The sequence below is a fragment of the Glycine soja genome, chromosome 8 (assembly GCF_004193775.1).
Source record: "Glycine soja cultivar W05 chromosome 8, ASM419377v2, whole genome shotgun sequence".
Taxonomy (NCBI): Eukaryota; Viridiplantae; Streptophyta; class Magnoliopsida; order Fabales; family Fabaceae; genus Glycine; species Glycine soja.
The window spans coordinates 45,906,726-45,928,694 of NC_041009.1; the positions used below are offsets into that span (position 1 = coordinate 45,906,726).

At 32.5% G+C, this 21,969-nt stretch overlaps 3 protein-coding genes across 4 annotated transcripts; all 3 read left to right on the top strand.

Moving 5' to 3' along the window:
• Positions 1 to 235: 235 nt before the first annotated feature.
• On the top strand, positions 236 to 4,566 carry LOC114423634 (phosphatidylinositol 4-phosphate 5-kinase 5-like). Of its 2 annotated transcripts, none has more exons than XM_028390465.1 (4): positions 236 to 1,010; positions 1,125 to 1,477; positions 2,265 to 2,508; positions 3,836 to 4,566. In XM_028390465.1, the coding sequence occupies exons 1-4, from the start codon at positions 444 to 446 to the stop codon at positions 4,010 to 4,012; spliced, it is 1,341 nt and encodes a 446-aa protein (XP_028246266.1). In that variant the 5' UTR covers positions 236 to 443; the 3' UTR covers positions 4,013 to 4,566. The 2 variants fall into 2 exon arrangements, with proteins under 2 accessions (XP_028246266.1, XP_028246265.1); XM_028390464.1 differs by having other exon boundaries at positions 237 to 1,010; positions 2,265 to 2,526.
• Positions 4,567 to 5,038: 472 nt separating this feature from the next.
• Positions 5,039 to 10,985, top strand: LOC114423635 (metacaspase-1). Its single transcript, XM_028390467.1, has 5 exons — positions 5,039 to 5,676; positions 8,472 to 8,805; positions 9,805 to 9,925; positions 10,026 to 10,250; positions 10,464 to 10,985. Exons 1-5 carry the CDS (start codon positions 5,322 to 5,324, stop codon positions 10,521 to 10,523), a joined length of 1,095 nt encoding a protein of 364 aa, XP_028246268.1. The 5' UTR covers positions 5,039 to 5,321; the 3' UTR covers positions 10,524 to 10,985.
• A 5,447-nt stretch (positions 10,986 to 16,432) lies between these two features.
• Positions 16,433 to 17,302, top strand: LOC114423637 (kunitz-type trypsin inhibitor KTI1-like). Its single transcript, XM_028390469.1, has one exon. It carries the CDS (start codon positions 16,496 to 16,498, stop codon positions 17,105 to 17,107), a length of 612 nt encoding a protein of 203 aa, XP_028246270.1. The 5' UTR covers positions 16,433 to 16,495; the 3' UTR covers positions 17,108 to 17,302.
• The last annotated feature ends 4,667 nt before the right edge of the window (positions 17,303 to 21,969 follow it).

Consider the following 21,969-nt stretch of genomic DNA (forward strand, 5'->3'; position numbering starts at 1 on the left):
TTGTTGTCCGGTATCTTATAATCCAATCACACACCGCTTTTGAATTACATTGCAAAAAATCAACTAAAGAAAAAGAAAAAGAAAAAAGGTGACCTTGAAGTTAACGTAAGGACAGCTCCAATCTCCAAAGAATATGGTTCTTCTTCTCTTTATAAATTAATTCTCTAATTTAAATTCTAGAATTCTCAATTTTTTGTTCCATTTTCCTATAATAATAATTATTTATTTATTACTACCGTAAACTCTTACACACTCCGCTTTTCAAGCACAAAACATCCATCGCGCTCCGCTCCGAGAGAGAGAGTCGCTAAACCTCCGATTGGGCACAAAATAAAAAAAAAAAGAAGAAAAAGAAAAAATCCAGAGAACAAAGGAAAGAAAGAGAAAGAAGATTTAGAAAGAAAGGTGTAGTAGAATAATCGTTAGGGTGGGACATTCATGTAATGCATCAGAAGAAATCAGAGGTTCAGATCGGAAAAGAAAGCGTAGGCGTCTCTTCCGATTTCAATCCGCAATTCCAAAAACACCCCTACCACCGCCACCAGCAATTCTACCCCCAAATCGAAATCGATATATCTCCCCAATCCCCACCGCAGCCAACCACACCTCCTCCTCCTCCTCCTCCCCCTTCACTCTCCAAACAGAAACACATCTTCAAGCCCCAGAACGCCGCCTTCTTCTCCGTATCCGTCGCCGCTAAGAGCGCCGCGTTCCGCGCGCTGCGGCGCGTGAGGCGCCAGCGCGCGTTGCTCCTACTCGCGGTCCCCTTCCTCTACCTCTACTTCCTCATCTCGCGCTCCTTCCTCCTCGACCTCCTCTCCGCCATCGCCTTCTCCGCCGCGCTCGTGTTTTCTCTTAACCTCGCTTTCCCTTTGCCTCTCCGTTCGGTTCGCCTCAAGGCGGCGAAGAATTCCGCCTCCCGTCCCGCGCCCGCTCTTCCGGTGTTCTGGACGATCGGGTCGAGGCCGAAGACGGAGAAGCGCGCCGCGGCGTCCGGGTGCTGGGTGCAGGTTTGTTTGTTTATGTATTCATAAATGTTATGTTAGTTGTTACATTCTTTGTTTTTTTATATTCGTTAATTTGTTAGTTTTTATATTATAACTCGTGTGTGTGGCTGGGTGTAGGTGTTTGGAAACGGCGACGTTTACGAGGGGGAGTTTCATCGGGGGAAGTGTTCGGGGAGCGGGGTGTATTACTATAGCAGGAGTGGGAGGTACGAGGGGGATTGGGTGGACGGGAAGTACGATGGGTATGGGGTGGAGACGTGGGCGCGTGGGAGCCGCTACCGTGGGTGTTACTGGCAGGGGCTGAGGCACGGGTTTGGGGTCTATAGGTTTTACACCGGGGATGTCTATGCTGGAGAGTGGTCTAATGGGCAGAGCCATGGGTCTGGGGTTCACACTTGCGAGGATGGGAGTCGCTATGTTGGGGAGTTTAAGTGGGGGGTCAAGCATGGCCTTGGCCATTACCATTTCAGGTTAGTTTCTAAATTTTAATTCAATTCCAATTCTCTCTGCCAATGCTCATTTTGGATCGTTGTGTTCCTGTTTGTGCATGCTTGCTTCCACGTCGTATCGTATAAGAATAATCAATTGAAAATTTAGGATGAGATGATGTTAAAGCCTTAAGGATGATAGCATAGATAGGAATAGAATGAGTCAGTTTTGCTGCAACAGTATTGACAGCCAGTTAGGGAGTGAGAAACAGAAATTACAGGGTATATATTAAATATTGAGGGTAACTTTTGGTTTTGGAGTAGAGTTTGAGAGGGAAATTTCCTGGAGCTGTTAGATATTTGACTATATTTCTTCTATTTCATCTTCCTTCTTGATTCTGCAACCATTTTTATTCAGATTCAGTAAGGAGAGTGATATTCAATAAAAGCCCATCCTTTTTTTGTTTAGTTTATCGTTTTTGGTACAGTTTCTGTCAGACTATCTGTTCTCTGATGATTGCACTTGGGTAGATACTGGGTTGAACATCTGAAAATATACCGACTGCTTTTCCCTCAGCAAATCCCCAACATTGTGGTTAGTATCAATGTCTTGGATCCGTGACATGTAACAATTGGTTCTTAATCATGTTATGCATCAATGTGTCCTGATTTCTGACAAATGCTGGAGACCTTTCTTCTGAAGAATAACTATTACGTCCTTATTGTTAACTTGAATTAGAAATGGAGTGTCTTTGTCCTTTTTCTTTGCCTACCATGAAAAGTTTAAATGTTGCATTTTTGGTGGAACTAATTACATCTGTTTAATTAGAAATGGAGATACATACGCGGGTGAATACTTTGCAGACAAGATGCATGGTTTTGGCATATATCATTTTGCGAATGGCCATCGTTATGAAGGAGCCTGGCATGAAGGCAGAAGGCAAGGACTTGGAATGTATACATTTAGAAATGGTGAAACCCAATCTGGTCACTGGCAAAATGGAGTCCTTGACATTCCAAGCACACGGAACACCACTTCTCCAGTTTCTCCTGTTGGTGTCTATTATTCCAAAGTACTCAATGCAGTGCAGGTTCATTCTTTATGTTAATGAGTTATTTCCTTTAGTTATGTTAAATATTCTTTCCTGTTGGTGTCTATCATTTTATGTTTGTCGACATGGTGTCCCAGGAATATCAGTCTGGAATCAAACAAGTCTGTCATTTCTAGTTGCTATGAATATATTATTCCAAAGATTAGTATGATGTCCCAGTCTTTCGCTGATTAACTTTGCTTGGGTAGTATTCTTGATAGGGTGTGCTTCCCTATTAGGGAGGTCTATGTGAGAAGGAAGACAAAAAGGAGTTAGGCAATCATTATTTGTACCTTTTTCGGATATATTATCTTTACCTTTTTAGAAGATCATAATCTTTTCTGTTATTAGGGAATTCTTGTTTTTGCCTTTTCTGTTATTTGGAGATCATTATCTTTATCTTTTTAGGATTTAATTAGGATATTTATAAATTACACTAATTATAATTAGGATTGAGGATGAGGGCGAGCCCTGGTGCAGCGGTAAAGTTGTGCCTTGGTGACTTGTTGGTCATGGGTTCGAATCCGGAAACAGCCTCTTTGCATATGCAAGGGTAAGGCTGCGTACAATATCCCTCCCCCATACCTTCGCATAGCGAAGAGCCTCTGAACAATGGGGTACGAAGTTTTATAATTAGGATTGAGGATGGGAGGTAGAAACTATATATAGGAGTAGGAGATAATATTTAGGAGGGGGTGGGGGGATATTTGAAAATTGTTTAGGAGGCTCTGGGTTCCTCAAATTACCTGGGTTATATTGTTTCTTTTGTTTCTTTATCATCAATATAAATCAGTTCTGCTCTTCTTAATTTCTTGGTTCAGGTTGCATCAATTCTCAATTATGATTATTACATGATTCATTCCATTTGTGTGTTTTGAAAATTTATGTTATTAGCAATTCAGGGTTTTGGTTATCCCTTGCCTTTTGCTTTTAATTTTTGTAGTAAAATTATTTCATTGTTATATTTAGCCCTTGATTTTGAGTAGGGAGGAGTTGATCATGGTTGAGGTTTAAGGTATAATAGATATTTGGTGCCATTAAGCATATGTTTCACTTAGAATAGGTATTAGTTAAGTATTTGTTTCAATTTGAGTCTTTACTCTTTAGCTTAGAAATTGCCAGAAGGAAAATTTTATTGAAGTTGAGGATACTGTCTACTTACAGATTTTTGTACTTGTCTTTTGTGCATAAAATTAGGCTCAATCTTGTCAATGGAAAGAGAAAAAACAAATTGCAGACAGTTATATAATTTACAGCATTGAGAGTCAATTTTCACTATAAATTTTGTGTTTATTTGTTTAACAAATAGGAAGCAAGACGAGCTGCCGAGAAAGCCTATGATATGGCTAAGGTAGATGAAGGGGTGAACAGAGCTGTAGCAGCTTCTAATAGAGCAGCCAATGCAGCTAGAGTAGCTGCTGTAAAAGCTGTACAAAAACAGAATTATCATGTTAGCAGTGAAAGCTTCTCAATTCCTGTTGTGTAAAGAGTATCTCAGCTGCTTTTATATTAGAAGAGAAGCTTGAGATTGTAGAAGAAAGCAGCTTCACTAGGTGGCTACACTAGTTTAAGCAGCTTCATGCCGACTGCAACATTTGCTTTTGGCATTATGCTTTCTTTGATTTGATCTTTTTCATTATTTGCTCCTAGCACCTTACCACCAGGTAGCTGGCTGGAAAAAAAAAAAGAAGCAGATTTGTTATCTGTATCTGCTGTGGTCCTTGTATAGAGGGAGGAAGGGTGATGGCATCCATATGGTAAAACTATCCTATAGATAACTTTTCTTTTTTCCACTTTTTGTAAATTTATGTAAATGCTGGTGTGTTGGTGAAACCTACAACCGGCTACTGTTGTATAATGGCTTGGTAAAATAAGGAGAGGAGGAACATACACAATAAGGGTTTTTTTTTTTTTCCCTAACTAAGTTATTTGGGTTAGATTTGGGAATGATGTTTTGTAAATTTAATTAACTGAGAAAAACAGTTTACCAATCTTAATAAATAAGTTAAATGGTACAGATAAATAGTCTAGTACTTTGTATGGATAATTTTCTCCTTGATTGGAAAGTTGGATGTTCTTGATTGTTGATTTGGGTTGCCTTGAAGCACATTACTGTGATTTAAGTGCTACGAGTGTCACACTGTGCTCAGAGAGGATGTCACAAGAGATAATTGAAATTTTATGAAAAAGGGCAGTTGTCACCAATTTTATTAAAATTTTGAAAAGTATTTATTAACTAAAATAAAAAATTCTAATTACCTTTATCTTATTTTATTTTATTTTTTCTAAAATATTTTTCATTTAATCGAAATTCTAGTTTTATTGACTTTATAATTTTTCTTAACTAAAATTTACGTAATTAAATGTAATTAAATAAATTTTATTAATTAATGTATCATGTTTTTTTTCTTTTTATATTTGAGATGAAAAGAGTATAATATAGGTATAAATATTTACATAAAAAAGTTATAGATATAAAAATGCAATTTGAATTCCCGAAAACTATATATAATGCAGCTTCTTCAGCTCCCGAAAAGTGACCGAATGTGACACCCAGAAGGTCAAACCCATCTTCGAATCAAATTCTAGGAAAGTACCAACGCGTCGCTCCTTTTGGCTTTCAGAAACAAAAAGCTTTTGCGTTCGATTTGTTTCTTCCTAAAGACTAATATTCTCATTCTCCCCAAAACCTCTGCTAGTTTTTGGTTTTGCTTCAACACCCTCGTCCTCCTTCTTCTTCACACTCCCCCAGAAATCCCAATTTTGCCCCTACCCTCTTCCCCAATTTACCTACGATGTACAGCAACATGCTGGTCAACTGCTCCAACTGCCGCACCCCTCTGCAGCTGCCACCTGGCGCGGGATCCATCCGCTGCGCCCTCTGCCACGCTGTCACTCTCATCGGCGATCCACGCGCCCTCCCTTCGCAGCCACCGGCCTCCACCCACGCGCCTCCTCCTCCGTCCTCTCCCTACAGCCACGCGCCGCCCCCGCCCAACCCCCACGGCCGCAAGAAGGCCGTCATCGTCGGCATCTCCTACCGCTTCTCGCGACACGAGCTCAAGGGATGCATCAACGACGCCAAGTGCATGAAGTACCTCCTCATCAACAAGTTCAGCTTTCCAGAATCTTCCATCATCATGCTCACCGGTACGTACGTCCCCCTCGTCTTTCTTTCGCTTCGATCGCTTAGTTTTTGTGTTCTAGATTCCACATCAACTAATGATATTGATATTTTTTTTCCTCCGGAAATGTTGGTTTATTAGTTATGTTAGGAAATGTCAGTTGGAGGATTTGAACACACGAACTCCGATCTTATCCCTAATTAAAGTATATAAGTTGGGGAATAACCCTCGCCTTACCTTACTAGCCAATGTTGTATGGATGAGTTAGGTCCAAATCCAAATTCTAAGATTTTGTTTGCTTCTCGAAAAAGCAACCGACAGAATGGCAGAAATTGGGATTTTTTTTCTTCTTAAGAGTGGATTTTGTTCTTATCAATAATTCAGGTTTTAGTAATTTTTATCGATTAATTTCGTTTTAATTATTTAATTCGTGCTAATTGAGGGATTTTCTAAATGCGGCTTCAATGCAGGAATTCTTCTTTTTGTTGGATTTCAGAGTAAACAATTTTTTAAAAATTTCGATTAGGTAGTATTAGTTTAGGATAAAACTTAAATGCAGTTCTTTAAATAAATGTTTTATCTTTCAATCATAGAAAGTGACATTAATTTATTCTCTTGCTCAAAATCTCTGCTAACGGTATCCATCCACTCCAATTTTGATGTGTACTTTTGTTCAATCTTGCATGACTTCATCTTCACCACGTTTGGAATTGCATATCCAATGTACTTATTTGACTAGACGTTAAAAGAATGCATTTTAAGTGTTCAGACATATAATTTATCAGATCTTTGTTGTATTTTTATTGAATTTGGTTCATATGTTAGTTTATACGATAAGTGTTTCAATACTTTGTGTGGATGCAATACTCATATCCATCATTATCTAGTCCTCACTTTGATGCTTTAAACAATTTGCCTCAAGAGTATAGTTACAGTAGCTTTTATGAAAATTTGTTATCAGAAACTCCTATATGGTTGTTATGAATAAAATAAATATAAAAAATTGAGTTAATTACTTAGTTTAGACTTCACATTGAAGAATGAAAAAATTAGATACAGCTCTCTTCCTTTTACAGAAGTTACAATACAACTTATCTTCTGGTAACTCAAACGAAGATTCATTAGCTATATATGTGATTTAATTGATTTTACCTCTTGGTGTGTTATGAAATTCTGATTTCATGGTTATTCATATAAAACGAGAAAATATAAAGTGTAAATGCATGATTTTTCTCCTTATCATCCAAATGTTGGAGAGTTAAATTCACTTATGTGACACACTCAATTTTTGGTGAAAGAGGAGGGTAATTTTAAATAATAGAAAATGTCATCATCACTTTTTTTTTAAGTTTCTATCAAAAGCTTTAGGGAGGAGGAGGGGAAGGAGATGATTCCTGTGCTAAATTTATCATACATAAGGAAGTATTTATACTTTTTACTCACAATAGTATCTGACCTGAAATCCATGTACATCTGTTATCTTCATTCTTGGTTTGACTGGTTCAGACAACAGTCACGCCATCTCACTAAGCAACTCTTGTGTTGTGCCCTTGAGGATTTGGGCAAAATCTTATTACTAGTTTCAATTTTACATGCATTTACACTTCTAACAATTAAGTAATTAAGTCAGTCCTTTGCAGTTTCCTGTTTCTCAAATACAATTTTAAGTTGTTGACTTCATTCATTTTCATGAATGTTAATCAATCCAAGACACTGGTGCTTATTGGCCAACCTTCGTGGGATAATGGATAGTAGGATAGCCACTATACTGAAGTTTATAATACAAATTAAATAATTTAAACTATGCACTTGTAAATGCTTAAAAATAAAAATTCTCAAAATTGAAGACATTCATAACTAATAGTAAAAAATCATAGTCCTAAGGTACACTGTAATAACAGCAGATACCTCCCAATTTTTTGCTACTTTGAATTGTCTATCTGAATACAGTTTAGGAATAATAAAAATTTGAGGAAAAAAACATAGACATGCTGAGAAAGAAGGAAAAAAAAAGAGAACAGAGCAGAAGAGGCTAGTGGGTTGGCCTAAAATGCTGCAGGAGTACTGAGGGTTGGCCAGAAACACATAAGAGAGCTGTGGTATAGACAGTTTGTGTTGAATAGAAGAGACACGGGAAAGAAGTTTCAAACTCTACCCAATGGAAAAAGGGGGAAATTGCAGAATTATCCCCAAAAGATTGGATGAACAATTAACAATCAGGTGAAAAAGAGGGTTCTTTAACCCCTTGTTACCAATCAAGGTCACTAATACTGTAGCTGCTAATTCATATGATTCGGGATTTTGGGGTATGACAGGTCCTCCACAAAATCACAACGCGATGGATTTCGTATAGTGGATCAAGGCCATGATGCAAAATGATGCCTACAATTGTGGCACTATTGCATGCAATAAATAACTGTGTTTTCATGTGATTATAACTTTCACTAACTGTCCAACATATTTTCATTGTGCATTTTTATAAACTCAGATAAAATGTGAAGCTCAAAATAGATAAAAGATATGACAGGAAATTTTAGTTATCACACATTGGAGATTGGTACAACTGTTTAGATGCATGCTATGTTTTCGTTTTCTATAAATCCTATAGGTACATAGAAGAAAAAAACACGTCAAAGCACTTGCATACTTTTTCACTTTAGAGGAGCCAAATGCAATATTAAAATTTGACATGCAGGGCATATTTATGATTTAGTCTAAGAATTTGGAAGACTTAATTATGCTATGCTACTTTTGTTGAAAAAAATAAGAAATTCATAAAGCATATATACTAGTACTCATCATTTGAATTTCAAAATGCAGAAGAAGAAGATCCCCATGGCCCCAAATTTCCAACGAAGCACAACATCAGGATGGCAATGTATTGGCTTGCACAAGGATGTCAACCTGGAGACTCCCTGGTTTTTCATTATTCTGGTCATGGATCACAGCAAAGGAACTATAGTGGTGATGAAGCTGATGGATATGATGAAACTCTATGTCCCCTTGATTTTGAAACACAGGGTATGATTGTAGATGATGAGATCAATGCCGCACTTGTTAGACCTATTCCTCATGGAGCTAAGCTACATGCACTAATTGATGCCTGCCATAGTGGCACTGTTCTAGATTTGCCATTTCTTTGCAGAATGAACAGGTTACCTTCTAAAGAAAGTCTGTTATAGTTTCTGCATGGTTTAACTTCCTGAATTTTGGCTCTGTTGACTTTAGCAATGTGATGGCCAATGAAAAATTCTTAACAATGCAGTGACACTTTATCTAAAGGAAACACATATCTTCTGCTAAAAAATAGAGTTAAGTCTTCAAGAATACTTTTAAATCCTTCTTATTATGTTTTCACAATAATAAATTTATGTACTTTTTTTGTTTAGTACTTTATTAGTATTATGAGGATTAATAGTGCGTATGAGAACATGAAGGTGGATGTCTGGATATGTAACTTGAGATAAGTGTAGCAAATACTGTTTGCCTGAGAAAGTTGGAGTGTCACTTATTGAGTAAAAAATGAGAGAACCTGAGGTGGTTTGGTTACATGAAAAGGCAGATTGACAAGATTTGATGGTGTCTGTCCATTGAACTATATGTAGCTTACTCTACTTGTGTGATAAAGCCTGATTTTTATTATTTTAATCTTCTTTGCTTACTTGTATATATTCCTTGAAAAATAGAGTCCAACATGGGAGAAGAGTTTAGATGAAGGCAACTAAGATATGTATTGTATTTTGCATTTTCTTTCTTTTTCCTGGGTTTATAAATATAGTTTTCACTTTATTTTATTTCTTGGGTGTAGTCTTTATTTCCATAGAACATGTGTAGTTCTGTGGTAACTTGATAGAAACGCAGAAAAAATAAGATTGAAACTAGAGAAAAACTGAGAAAGAACCAGAAGAACAGAACTTTATTGACAAACAGAACAGGAAATGTAGAACAGAATTCTCCTCAAGGGTTTCCCCTTCACCAAGGATCTCTCCACCTGCAGAATCTATCAAATTCAAGAATACTTCCCTCTAATCTGATTTCCCCTATTTATAACCAGTCTCTTCTAACTAACTAACTAATTAACTAGTCATTATTGACTCTCATTATAAACCCTAACTTACCTTTTATTCACACTTTGTTTATATCTTTGTAACAGGAGTGGGCAATATGTATGGGAGGACCATCGCCCTAGATCCGGTGTATGGAAGGGATCTAGTGGTGGAGAAGTTATCTGCTTCAGTGGATGCGACGATCATCAAACTTCAGCTGATACATCTGTAAGTTTCAGCAATTTCAAATTGATTTGTCTCTTGACTGTTTCAATCTAGACCTGTGAGATCTTTTTTCTGAACATATGATCATTATCCCTCTAAACAGGCTCTATCAAAAATTACATCGACCGGGGCAATGACATTTTGCTTCATCCAAGCCATAGAGCGTGGCCATGGGGCTACCTATGGCAGCATTCTTACTGCAATGCGCACTTCCATCAGAAATGTTGGCGGCGGCGGCGGCGGTACCGGGGGTGGTGATGTGGTAACATCCCTTCTCTCCATGCTTTTGACTGGAGGGAGTCTCAGCGGTGTCGGTGGACTGGGACAGGTAATATAGTTAGATTTGACAGTTACCTGATCTGCTGATCATATTACAAAAGTTTTGACTGTTTTATTTATGTCAATTGCTCGATGATTCGAACTCATTAGTTCATGTATACCACCTATATCAGTGCCTTTTATGTTTGTGTCCACTTTGTTTCCTATTGTTAAACTGACTTCTGCTATTGTTTCTTCTTCCTATTTCCTTTTGTTTCAACAGGAACCACAGTTAACAGCTTGCGAAGCATTTGATGTGCATAGAAAACCTTTTTCATTATGATACTCAATATTCTTTATTCTGCAATTTGTTTTCCTAGGCTCTGCCCCTGTATACGACTACATTGATTACAATGATTAATATATTATAAAGTAGAGAGGATTCTTTTTTCGTAAATCACTGAGGATGTGTTTGGATGAATTTATGTCTGCCCTTGAGAATGTGACATGCTCTTGTAATAATGACTTTGGTTGCTGCTGCAATCCTTGGACGAAAATGCTGATTCGACTCAGATTTGAATTCCACATAAGAGGTGAGCATCTTAACCCTGGATAAATTAGGAGGTGTGCGTGTGACCCCAATTTTACTTCGTGAAAAGTGTCAATAATGACTTGAAAGTGATGGTCTCGTACTGATCATACATCATGTGCATAAATTTGATGTAATTACTTGTATAGTATGTTTTTGGAACAACAAATCTTAGGAATTGATTTGATAAAAGGTATAAATTATAAATTAATTTGATTTGGTTATTATTTTGATCAAGTTCTGTGCACTTAATGATTGACTCTAGTATGATTGGGTTTTAGTGATTTTTTTTTTTAATTTTTATTGAAGTGAAAGTGTTTTAAATTGACAATTTAACCTTGCACCCGTTGTATATTCTAAAATAAGAGTATTACGATATGTTACTTTAATATTGTACATTTCATCCATTTAATTTTATATTTTAATATTCGAAATACGTTATTTAGCTGTTCTGGATTTATACGAAGATTGCATCTGGAGACAAATGTCCGTGCAAATAAATTGTTAATGTGCATCAGATAATAAGTGTTGCATAAATGAAATACCGTAGGATAGAACTGTGAATTGGATGGACTAGGGAGTTAACAAAGTGGAATGATAGTTTTAAATATGAAGTAAAAAAACTGACTAACGGAATCATCATTGTGTTGCAGTATGAATTGAAGTTTGAAACGACACGTTACAATGTGAATAGAATACAATTTCAAACTGAATTGACATAATTACCGTTATTCTGAAAATGAGAAGAAAACAATATTAATTAATGGAAATAAAACATTTTATAAATGTTACTAGAAACTTTCGAATACTTTTAAAAAATATAAGTAATGCATTACCTTTAATCACGATTTCGTCTTATAGGGTTAAACAATGTTGATATATGAACATCACTGATAAAATTGTTGTAATTTATTTTCTTATAAGATTCTCCTTTGCCAATAATTTATTATAAATATAGCATAAACTTTTTTTTTCTTTTATATTTTGGGCTTTGTTTGGTGAAATTTTATAATACATCAGTTGAAATTGAAAATAAAAAAGCTAATTTAGTTAAAAATGAAAATTAGCTTATTGAATTGGAAAAACACAGTAAAATTATTTGTTGATCCAGTTATTAAATGTAAAAATATAAGAAATTTAAATGATTTTTTATATATTATAATTACTTTGTAGGTAAAAAACATGTTTTTGGGTAATCATACCTTTTTGTTTGTTAATGAATTTTACACTCTTATGTTTTTTGTTTTAAAATAAATTATTTTATTAATAATTAAAATAAATAGTATAATTAATTTTGCTAATATCTAATTGTGCTTTTGCTATGAATAGTGTGTTTGTTTCAATCCTCGATTCTCATCAACTACTGGGAAAGTGGATCTCTGACACATTTCCACACGTATGGCTCGACTCCTTCCCGGCGTTGGAGATGCCGGCGGATTAAGTTTAAAAATGTCAATTCTCATTTTAATATATTCTTTCAAGTATTACAAAATTGAAAATACAGTAACTAATCTGGACCGTTGACTATTTTAATTTAAATCCAACTATACAAAATTCATGACTCACCGGTGAACCACGTAGATAGATACTATACATTATAATATTATTGCCCTAATTCATCATGCATATTTTGTTTTCCCAAATGATGATACACTTTAAAAAAAATACAAAACTATAACTGATATTAAAATTTAATAATTAAGGTTGTAATAAAATACATGTTTATAATATAAATTGTGAAAGTTTTTAAATATAATTCGTTATTTTAAATTATTATTTTTCTAGTTAACAATCATATTTTTACATTTTTCTTTTATAATGCTTCTCCTTTTACGAAATCAAAGAATATATAAACATCTAACGAAAATGGACTAATTAGAGATTCAATAGAAGTCTAAAGTGGTGAATTTAATAGGGGGAATCGAATGCACGAAATATGATTTGTTAATTCGTAGGCAGCTAGCAAGGCTTTCTTGATTTATTTAATGTTGTTGATATTTCTTCTGAAGCATGTCAGTATTTCAATCAGCAGTCTATCAGCCAACCAAGTGTCTTTTCGTATAGAGAAGATCATCCATAATTCACATAATTAATTAAGCAATAAGTTACACACACAAGGACGACCACAAAATGCTTGGCTTTTGTTCATACACGTAGACGATTTCAGTTTTTTATTCATTTTTTAGTGAAGCATGTCAAGTGTATCAATTAATCACCCATATTTGGCTTTTGTCAGTTAATTGTGTTTCCCTTCTAATGATAAAAATAAATCTTATCCTTAAGAAAGAAATTAAAATAATTTTTTTTATTGGTACACGTAAAATTATGTTGCTCATGAGTTAACCAACAAACTAACATACATTAATTATATATACTACTATTCATCAATATCAATATCATAATAATTTACCATATCATAAATTCAACATTCATATATAAATCATAATTATGAACCATCAATAATTAAGCATAGTAAGACATTTAACACCATAAGGATGTAACACTTTTTCTTTTATCGCATTTCTTAGTCTTTCTAAAAAAAAACAATTGATCTTATTTAAGCATAACCTAGCAAGAAAATAAATAAAAATGTTGAATTATTCATTACATTTCAATCAATAAAATAAAAAAATGCAATTAACTTCAATTATTTTTAAAACAAAAGTTTCCAAGCTTCGTTTAACCTGACATTCTAGTGTAAAGAAAGTTATTTTTTTTTTGGTTTGGTATTAACATAAAAGTTAAAAAGAGATATTAATAAGGATATAATTTTATTAATTTTTATTATTCTTAATTTTAATATATATATATATATATTATGATTTTATAATTATTAATTAAAGAAAAGATAAAAATATTTTCATAACTCAAATATAGTCTTATATATTTTCCTTTTTGAAATACATATTTTTTGAGGAATATTTTTTCATTAATCACCTTATTTATTTTATTTTATTGTTTTATTCATTAAATGGTAACAAAAATATTTCAACATTTTTATTTAGTTTCTTATTAGATTAACTTAAATAAGATGATTTTTTTTTATATATTTCTTTCTTTTCAAAAAGACTAAAGATGAAATTAAAAAATATAAGAAAACGTTGTAATAATGTTATCTACACATTTTTTTTTGCTTTTATCACACATTTTAATTACGGTACAATATATATGTAAATGGAGGGAAGAATCATCAGTTTTTTTTTTTTAATACGTGTAGATGGAGAAAAGAATAGTGGATTTACTTTTTTTTTTCTTTTAATCTTAATTAACATTTTGGCATTTTTTTATTTTATTAATTATAATTTTTTTATTAGTTGTGCATAAGGATAAGGTGTTGATTTTTGTCCTTAATGAGCATGATCCAACACCTGCTCATGCGAGAATTTCTCTGAAGTATATTGTTGGCATTATTTTATTCTTCATAAAAACTTTGTTTCTTCTAGCGTCTCCATTGATGAGTGTTTTTATTTTTTTTATATCCATTTCCATTGTAATCTGAATATGGGCTGTCTCCAAGAGTACATTTATGCATGCATTGGTTAGATGGACGGTCTACTGTGACTTGAGTCTTCAGGTTGTTGCCTACTTGCCTTGTAGGTGATATTTGTGGTCCATGATACATGCATTGGTTAGATTTGATGGCCAAATTTCTTGTTAATGTTTATATTGTTTTTATTTTATTAAATAAACTACTATATATATTATGTCATGTATTATATTATAAAATAAGAGTCAAAACAAAAAATCTCATCCTTATTAACAAAATTATGTTATAATTACTATATTACCTATATTAGGGTCGAAATTAGTTTGTGAATAAATTTTATTCTTAAAAATGTTTTTTCTTTCAAATTTGAGACACTTTTATTTTTATTCCTTAAATTAAAATTTGTATTTTTTAATTTCTCAAACTCGAAAAATACTGTTTTCAGTCCCTCCATTAAAATGGTGTTAACGGAACTTGCAATATGACAAACTGTTTTACATTATGTGAAATTGTCAAGAATTATTAATTTTAGAATTTAAATTTTAAATACAAATTTTCATTTTAGGGAAAAAAACAAAAGTTTCCCAACCTTATCCTATTCTTCATAATAAAATTTTCAAATTCAACATTAATTGAATTAGTGAGATTAATTGAAACTAGAACCATCCAACTGGGCTTTGCACAGACATCACAGTGAACTAAGAGAAAGAGAGTACGTGAGAGAGAGCAAGTGTAGTGGTAAAAATAAAAAATACTCTAACTTCCATTGCATGAGTAACACTTTTTTTTTTATCACATTTCTTAGTCTTTGAAAAAAAATACAATTTATCTTATTTAAGCATAATCTAGCAAGAAAATAAATAAAAATGTTGAATTATTCATTACATTTCAATCAATAAAAAAATAATGCAATTAACTTCAATTATTTTTAAAATAAAAGTTTCCAAGCTTCGTTTAATCTGACATTCTAGTGTAAAGAAAGTTAATTTTTTTTTAGTTTGGTATTAACATAAAAGTTAAAAGGAGATATCAATAAGGATATACTTTTATTACTTTTTATTATTTTTAATTTAATATATATATATATATATTATGATTTTATAATTATTTATAAAAGAAAAGATAAAAATATTTTCATAACTCAAATAGAGTCTTATATATTTTCCTTTTCGAAAGCTATAAATATTTTTTGAGGAATATTTTTTCATTAATCACCTTATTTATTTTATTGCTTTATTCATTAAATGTTAACAAAAATATTTCAACATTTTTATTTAGTTTCTTATTAGATTAAGTTAAATAAGATGATTTTTTTAAATATATTTCTTTCTTTTCAAAGACCAAAGATGTAATTAAAAAAATATAAGAAAACGTTGTAATAATGTTATATATACATTGTTTTTGCTTTTAGCACATATGTGTGTGTATGTATGTAAATGAAGGGAAGAATCATCACTCTTTTTTAATACGTGTAGATGGAGAAAAGAATAGTGGATTTACTTATTTTATTTTATCTTAATTAACATTTTGACATTTTTTATTTTATTAATTACAAATTTTTTATTAGTTGTGCATAAGGATAAGGTGTTGATTTTTGTCCTTAATGAGCATAATCCATCACATGCTCATGCGACAATTTCTCTGAAGTATATTGTTGGCATTATTTTATTCTTCATAAAAACTTTGTTTGTTCTAGCGTCTCCATTGATGAGTGTTTTTTTTTTATCCATTTCTGTTGTAATTTGAATCATTGGCTTCGTGTCCAAGAGTGCATTTACGCATGCATTGGTTAGATTTGATGGTCAAATTTCTTGTTAATGTTTATATTATTTTAATTTTATTAAATAAACTAATATATATATCATGTCATATTTTATATTATAAAATAGAATCAAAAGAAAAAATTCATCCTTATTAACAAAATTATTATAAAAACTACAAAAACACGAAGGCAAGTACTGCAGGTATATAATAATATAAAAATATTTAAAATTACTGTCATAAATAGTAACACTAAACTTGTAGAAGCTGTCCACTAATGGAGAGCTCTCTTTGCCTAGCTTATAGAGAAATTCAAATTTTCTCTTTAAAAATACTTGTAAAGAAACTTATACAAATATTAATAACCCTAATGACAAGTAGTCCAATACGTACGTCTATAAATAGATTCTTCTTCCAACGTTGCTTATTCATGCAACTGAATAATTAAGAAAAGCCATTTCCATAGCAGCCTAAGAAAATGAAGAGCACTAGCTTGTTCGCTATCTTTCTACTTTGCGCCTTCACCTCATACCTACCTTCCGCCACCGCCCAGGACGTGCTCGACGTGGATGGCGATCCGATTCGGAACGGTTTCATATACTACGTTTTGCCGGCAATAAGAGGAAACGGTGGCGGAATAGAACGAGCCGCACTCGGGAAAGACACTTGCCCTATCACTGTAGTGCAATCTCCCAATCCAAACTCTAAGGGGTTAGAAATTAAGTTTGAATCTGCATACCCCGCCTATTACATAAACGAAACCCTAATTTTGCAAATAAAGTTCAGTTACCCACAGCAGTGTGAAAGAAAGAATCCTTGGTGGGCCATTTCTAAGGATATATCTGAAGGACCACCTGCTATTAAACTCTCTGGGTTCCATGGTACTGAACTCGGTTGGTTTAAAATTCAGAAAGCTTCCAAATCCTGTGACTCTAATGACTACAAGCTTGTGTTCTGCCAGTATGATGAGACCTGGTGTTTGGATGTCGGCATTTACGTCGATCGTCAAGGAAACAGGCGTTTGGTGCTTGCTGTTACTGGTGAACCGTTTTTGGTTCACTTTCACAAAATTAGTTCTTCAACTGCATGAAGCAGTACCACACTGGCCCAAAAAAAAAAAATCATGTGCTTAATTTCTAGTTGTGAGAGACAATTAAGTGTATGACCAATAAAATGGTTTTGTTGTAGGACCAAGTCTGAGAGACGCCAAGCACCACATGAATAAAATAACCAAAGCTTGGTTTGTATTGTAGCCTTCTCTAATGCTATTGGTCTGGTTACATCATCTTTAATCTCCCTTTATATATGCATATGTTTATTATTTATTGATTTATCCATAAAAGATACCGTGCTAGTAAAACACCAAAGTACGGTACAATTTAACTTTCAATTTTTTATTTTATCTTTAATTTAATTAAAAGATTTAGTTGTCAGACAGAACGAAGGGTGAGATAATGATGATAGATCATCCATGGGCCGCCGTTAATAGCCTTATTCAGTCTCTAAGTCAAAGTTAACCCTACAGAATCCATGTCTAAGTCTAACAACCATAAGGTCAAAGCCTCCGTCAATTTTCAGATGCGATTTCAGTTTATTCCTCATTGTAATAAACCCTATTTTCAGAGTAACTTGAGGATCACGAACTTCCTCCATATATGGTTGACATAATTTTTCAAATATTTTGAGATGCTGCTTTCATTCTCAATTTTTATATAAGTGTCTCTCAACTTTTAAAGTAAAGGGTCAAATTTGTTATAGACCTTATTTTATGTTAGGCTGGCTTTGAGTGCCAGTTCCAAAAGGATATGGAAGGACAGGTCAGGAAATAAAACAATTCGAGGGATGATTTGCAATGCTTCGGTTTACTCTTAATAAAGAAGAGGTAAGCTTTTGAAAGGTAAAGGTTATATTATATATGTTCATACATCCTGTCTACTATTACTATGCGGAGACCTTTGCTTTTTCTACTATTACTATGCGGGGACCTTTTCTTTAAGAATTACGTTTTTTTAATTTATACATAAGAATTACATTATTCAAATCCTTAAAATGATTTATTAGATGTAAGTAACATTAAGACTTTGTGTGCGTGCACTTAATTACTTCTGCTTAGGTTCTTATATAGATATAAAAAGAGAGAAAGGGAGAAAAAACAAAATAAAAGTGAGATGAAGAGAAGTTAAGTGTATAAATATAATTACTAATTCACCTGCAAACAAGCTAGTTTTTATTTATTTAATTTTGGCACAGATCTTTTTTTCTTCTTAATTTTTATTCAGGAAACTAGCTAGATTGATGAAGTATATTGTTAGCATTCCCTTTATTTTATTCTTCATAAAACTTTTTTTCTTTTGTTATGGGTTCTCCATTGAGCTCCTTTAATTAGGTTCACATCTCCATTGTGATCGATTTTGAATCGTATATTCTCTTTGTGTCTCGAAAGCGTGGATTTAGGTACATGCATTGGTAGGATTGACGATCTATTGTGTCATGACTTGACCCTTCAAGGTTGTTGGTGATCTATTGTGTTCCATGGTTACATTTGATTGCCAATTATGTTAGATATGTATATCTACATTTACATTTTTTATTATTTTATTAAATAAACTACAGTATATATAACCAAACTGAACAAGAAAGCCTTTCCCAGCCGCTTTAGAAACGAAGAGTACAACGTTGTTTGGTCTCTTTTTCCTACTTTAATTTGCACCTTCACGTCATTACTCTAACGACTATAAGCTTGTGTTCTGTCGAATTGACGCGAGAACATGTGGGGATATTGGGATTCATGTCGATGATGATGGAAACACCCCGTTATTGGTTCAGTTTCAGAAACTAGATCATCATCAACTGCATCAAGCCCCACTGGCCTGAAAAATCATGTCAGTGAGACACAAGTGTAAAACTGAATAATATAAATGCTCTGATTGTAATAAATAAATTATTGCAAGACTAAATAAAATAATCAAAGCCTTATGCTTAATTTGGTTGCGAGGAGTTATATATCTATATTTTTTAATTAAACTTGTACCTTCTTGGAAGCTATTTTACATCTTTCTCACTTTACATGGGAGATATGAGCTAAATTAAAGTAAAATTAATTGTTTAATTGTTTTTACAACTTTTGAAGATTAAAATTTATTATTATTATTTTTATCTTTCAGATACAACTTTATTAGTTTCATACACTTTTAGAAGTAAAAATGACTATTAAAAAAAACAACACCTGTCTTAGAATTGACATTGATAATAGAATTTCTGACAAGATGGTGGCTTATTATCTCCAACATTGTTCAACTCTTAGAGGAAAGAAGTTCAGGAACTTTTGGCATGCAGTAACGGACTAACTTGGTTCATTTAGTATATTCTATTATGTCAGCATGCCACGTCAACTATCAGCTAGAAACTTAACCAACAAATAAAATAAAATATACAAATTTCTTAAAAATAAAAGATAAAATATGTTAAATTAATCTGTTGGAATTAAAATTTAGTATAAAGTGAAAAGTAGGAAAAAAAGTACAGTTAAATCTTAGAGTTCGTGCAATCCACTTACAAGGAAAAAGCTACACCTACCTACATACAATTCAATTTAGAGTTAGCATTGTGTATATTTTATTGACTTAGATATAATTTTAATCTTTTAAATTTAAGATAATTTTAATTTTGATAACCCAATTAAAAATGTTTTTTTAATCTCTCAAATTTAGAAAATATTATTTTTAATTTCTAAAGTGAATTTGAAAACTAAAAATATGTAAATTTTTAATTTTTAAAATGAAGTTTAAGAACTAAAAATAACACTCCTCATATTTTAAAGACTAAAAGGGAGCAAATTTTTAATTGACGTGCAAAAATTAAAAGTGTCACTAATTTAAAGTACTAAAATCCTATTTAAGTTATTTTATTTTTCATAAAAGTTTTCTTTGTTTTGGGTTCTCCATTGATTTTTTTTCCATCTCCATTGTGAATTGAATCATTTGCTCTGTGGTACCAGTGCATGTAGGGACGCTGATGATAATTAATCAGTTTCTTGAATCTCACCTACAAGAATAAAAATTACACCTACACTACTATTTTATGACATCACACTTACCACGGTTAGATGTAAAACGTCGTAGAAATAATAGCGGTAACATTATTGTAGAAATAATAGTGTGGTACACCTTAATTTATGTCATGATTTGAGTACTCCTGAGGGTCGTTGGAGACATATTAATATGTGGTCCATGGTTGCATGTATTGGTTAGATTTGATGACAATTTTGTTGTTAATGTTCTAATTTATATCTATATATAATATACAATAATTTTATATTTTTAAAAAAATAACCAAAACAATTTTTTTTATTAACAAAATTATGCAATAATTACTTTATTAACTAACATAAAAGGATAATCTAACTTTTGCAAAAAGTTTAATTCATAATTTATGGGCCATCCAAATTTCATTTGTTTCTTGGTCTTTGATGAATTTGAATTCATAACACACTTTATCGTCACAACATAAAATATACTAGAAAAATAATACATAAATTTTTAATAATATACCGTACTCCATATATCCTCTCTCTACTTAAATTAGAATAAATATCTTAAATAACACTCAAGAGCATTAGATTTATATATTTCATGAATATATTTATTAATAGTATTTTTTAAGGACAGAAATTTCAAAAGTTGTTAAATTTAAAGATGTTTGTATTTGTTAGTCATTTTAGTTCCTATATTCACATGAGTATCAATTTTATGATAATTTTGTTCATGCATGTCATGTATGCGAGTTTTTTAACGTTAACAAATAAAAGTTTACGGTGAGACAAATTTGTCTCATTTTTTATACTTTAAAATATTAAATTTTGTTTTTCATTTTTAAAGAAAGATTTGTGAGTGCCACACACTTTGAAGAAAGAAAATAACTATTCACCCCAAGAAAAAAAAAAACAACACCTGCTTTGGTGCACGTCAATTTATGCCATGATTCTAGAGTCTACACGTGCGGTGCATAATTTTGGAATTTTTTTAAAAATACACCTTCTCTCTCATCTATTTTCTCAATATACACCATTTTGAAAATGAAATCTAGAAATGCACCTCTTTGTGCTGCTGGTGAGAAGTTAGGATTTGAGAACCCGACTTCTCTAGGGTTGTTGTTTTTTTAATATTATTTTTTTTTGTTTATGCCATTTAATTTTTTTTAAAATGATAATATTTTTTGTTTAACAATTTATTTATAGAAGAATACATTACATTGTAAATAAAATATATAAATAATAATATTTTGTCTAAGGAAAAACTGAAGATCAAGGTAAGTTTGGAATTTTTTTTTTCTTGTTATGCTCTTGTTGCTAGTAAATTTCATATTTTTTTTCTAGTATATATCCTGTTCCACTGATCTCTTTCATATTCTTGTCACATTAATTCGTGTGATAGTAAACCATAATCACAATCTTGGGATTGTAATATGACCCTAAACCTTCTAGGTGGTCTAGGTATTTGAAGTAGGATTTGCATCTTTGTTACAATAAATGTGTGGTTGTGTCTGTTGAATTCATTAACAATGTGCATATTTGATTCTTGCTTACCATTATTCATTGCCTCGGAGACGATTTCAAAATATTGTGAGCTGAAGTTGATCATTTCTTGGTTTGTCAACCTCTAAGAGCAAAATTATTTGTGGTCTTGAAGTAAGTCTTCTCAACTAACGAAGACACTGACAAATGTCTTGTGCTTTTGAACATGGAATTGACTGACTTATACAAATTTATAGTCATATGTCCCCAAAGTCTCCTCATCGAAGCATTGTACCCAATATTTTTTGGGTAACTGATCAAGCTATTCAGCTGTGCTTGGCTTGTTCGCACTGATATCCCTAAGGTGTCGGCAATGCATCTTTTTTGCATATGTGTATCTTGTAAATATTCAATCAATTTAATATGTTATGAGACTTGAT

What these genes read in the sequence shown, in the direction of transcription:
- LOC114423637 (XM_028390469.1), top strand. Translation starts at nt 16,496, where the DNA reads ATGAAGAGCACTAGCTTGTTCGCTATCTTTCTACTTTGCGCCTTCACC.
- LOC114423634 (XM_028390464.1), top strand. Translation starts at nt 444, where the DNA reads ATGCATCAGAAGAAATCAGAGGTTCAGATCGGAAAAGAAAGCGTAGGC. An exon ending in CTTGGCCATTACCATTTCAG is followed by an intron (nt 1,478 to 2,264) that starts GTTAGTTTCTAA and finishes CTGTTTAATTAG; the next exon opens with AAATGGAGATACATACGCGG. An exon ending in AAGTACTCAATGCAGTGCAG is followed by an intron (nt 2,527 to 3,835) that starts GTTCATTCTTTA and finishes TTTAACAAATAG; the next exon opens with GAAGCAAGACGAGCTGCCGA.
- LOC114423635 (XM_028390467.1), top strand. Translation starts at nt 5,322, where the DNA reads ATGTACAGCAACATGCTGGTCAACTGCTCCAACTGCCGCACCCCTCTG. An exon ending in TTCCATCATCATGCTCACCG is followed by an intron (nt 5,677 to 8,471) that starts GTACGTACGTCC and finishes TTCAAAATGCAG; the next exon opens with AAGAAGAAGATCCCCATGGC. An exon ending in AAACTTCAGCTGATACATCT is followed by an intron (nt 9,926 to 10,025) that starts GTAAGTTTCAGC and finishes CCCTCTAAACAG; the next exon opens with GCTCTATCAAAAATTACATC.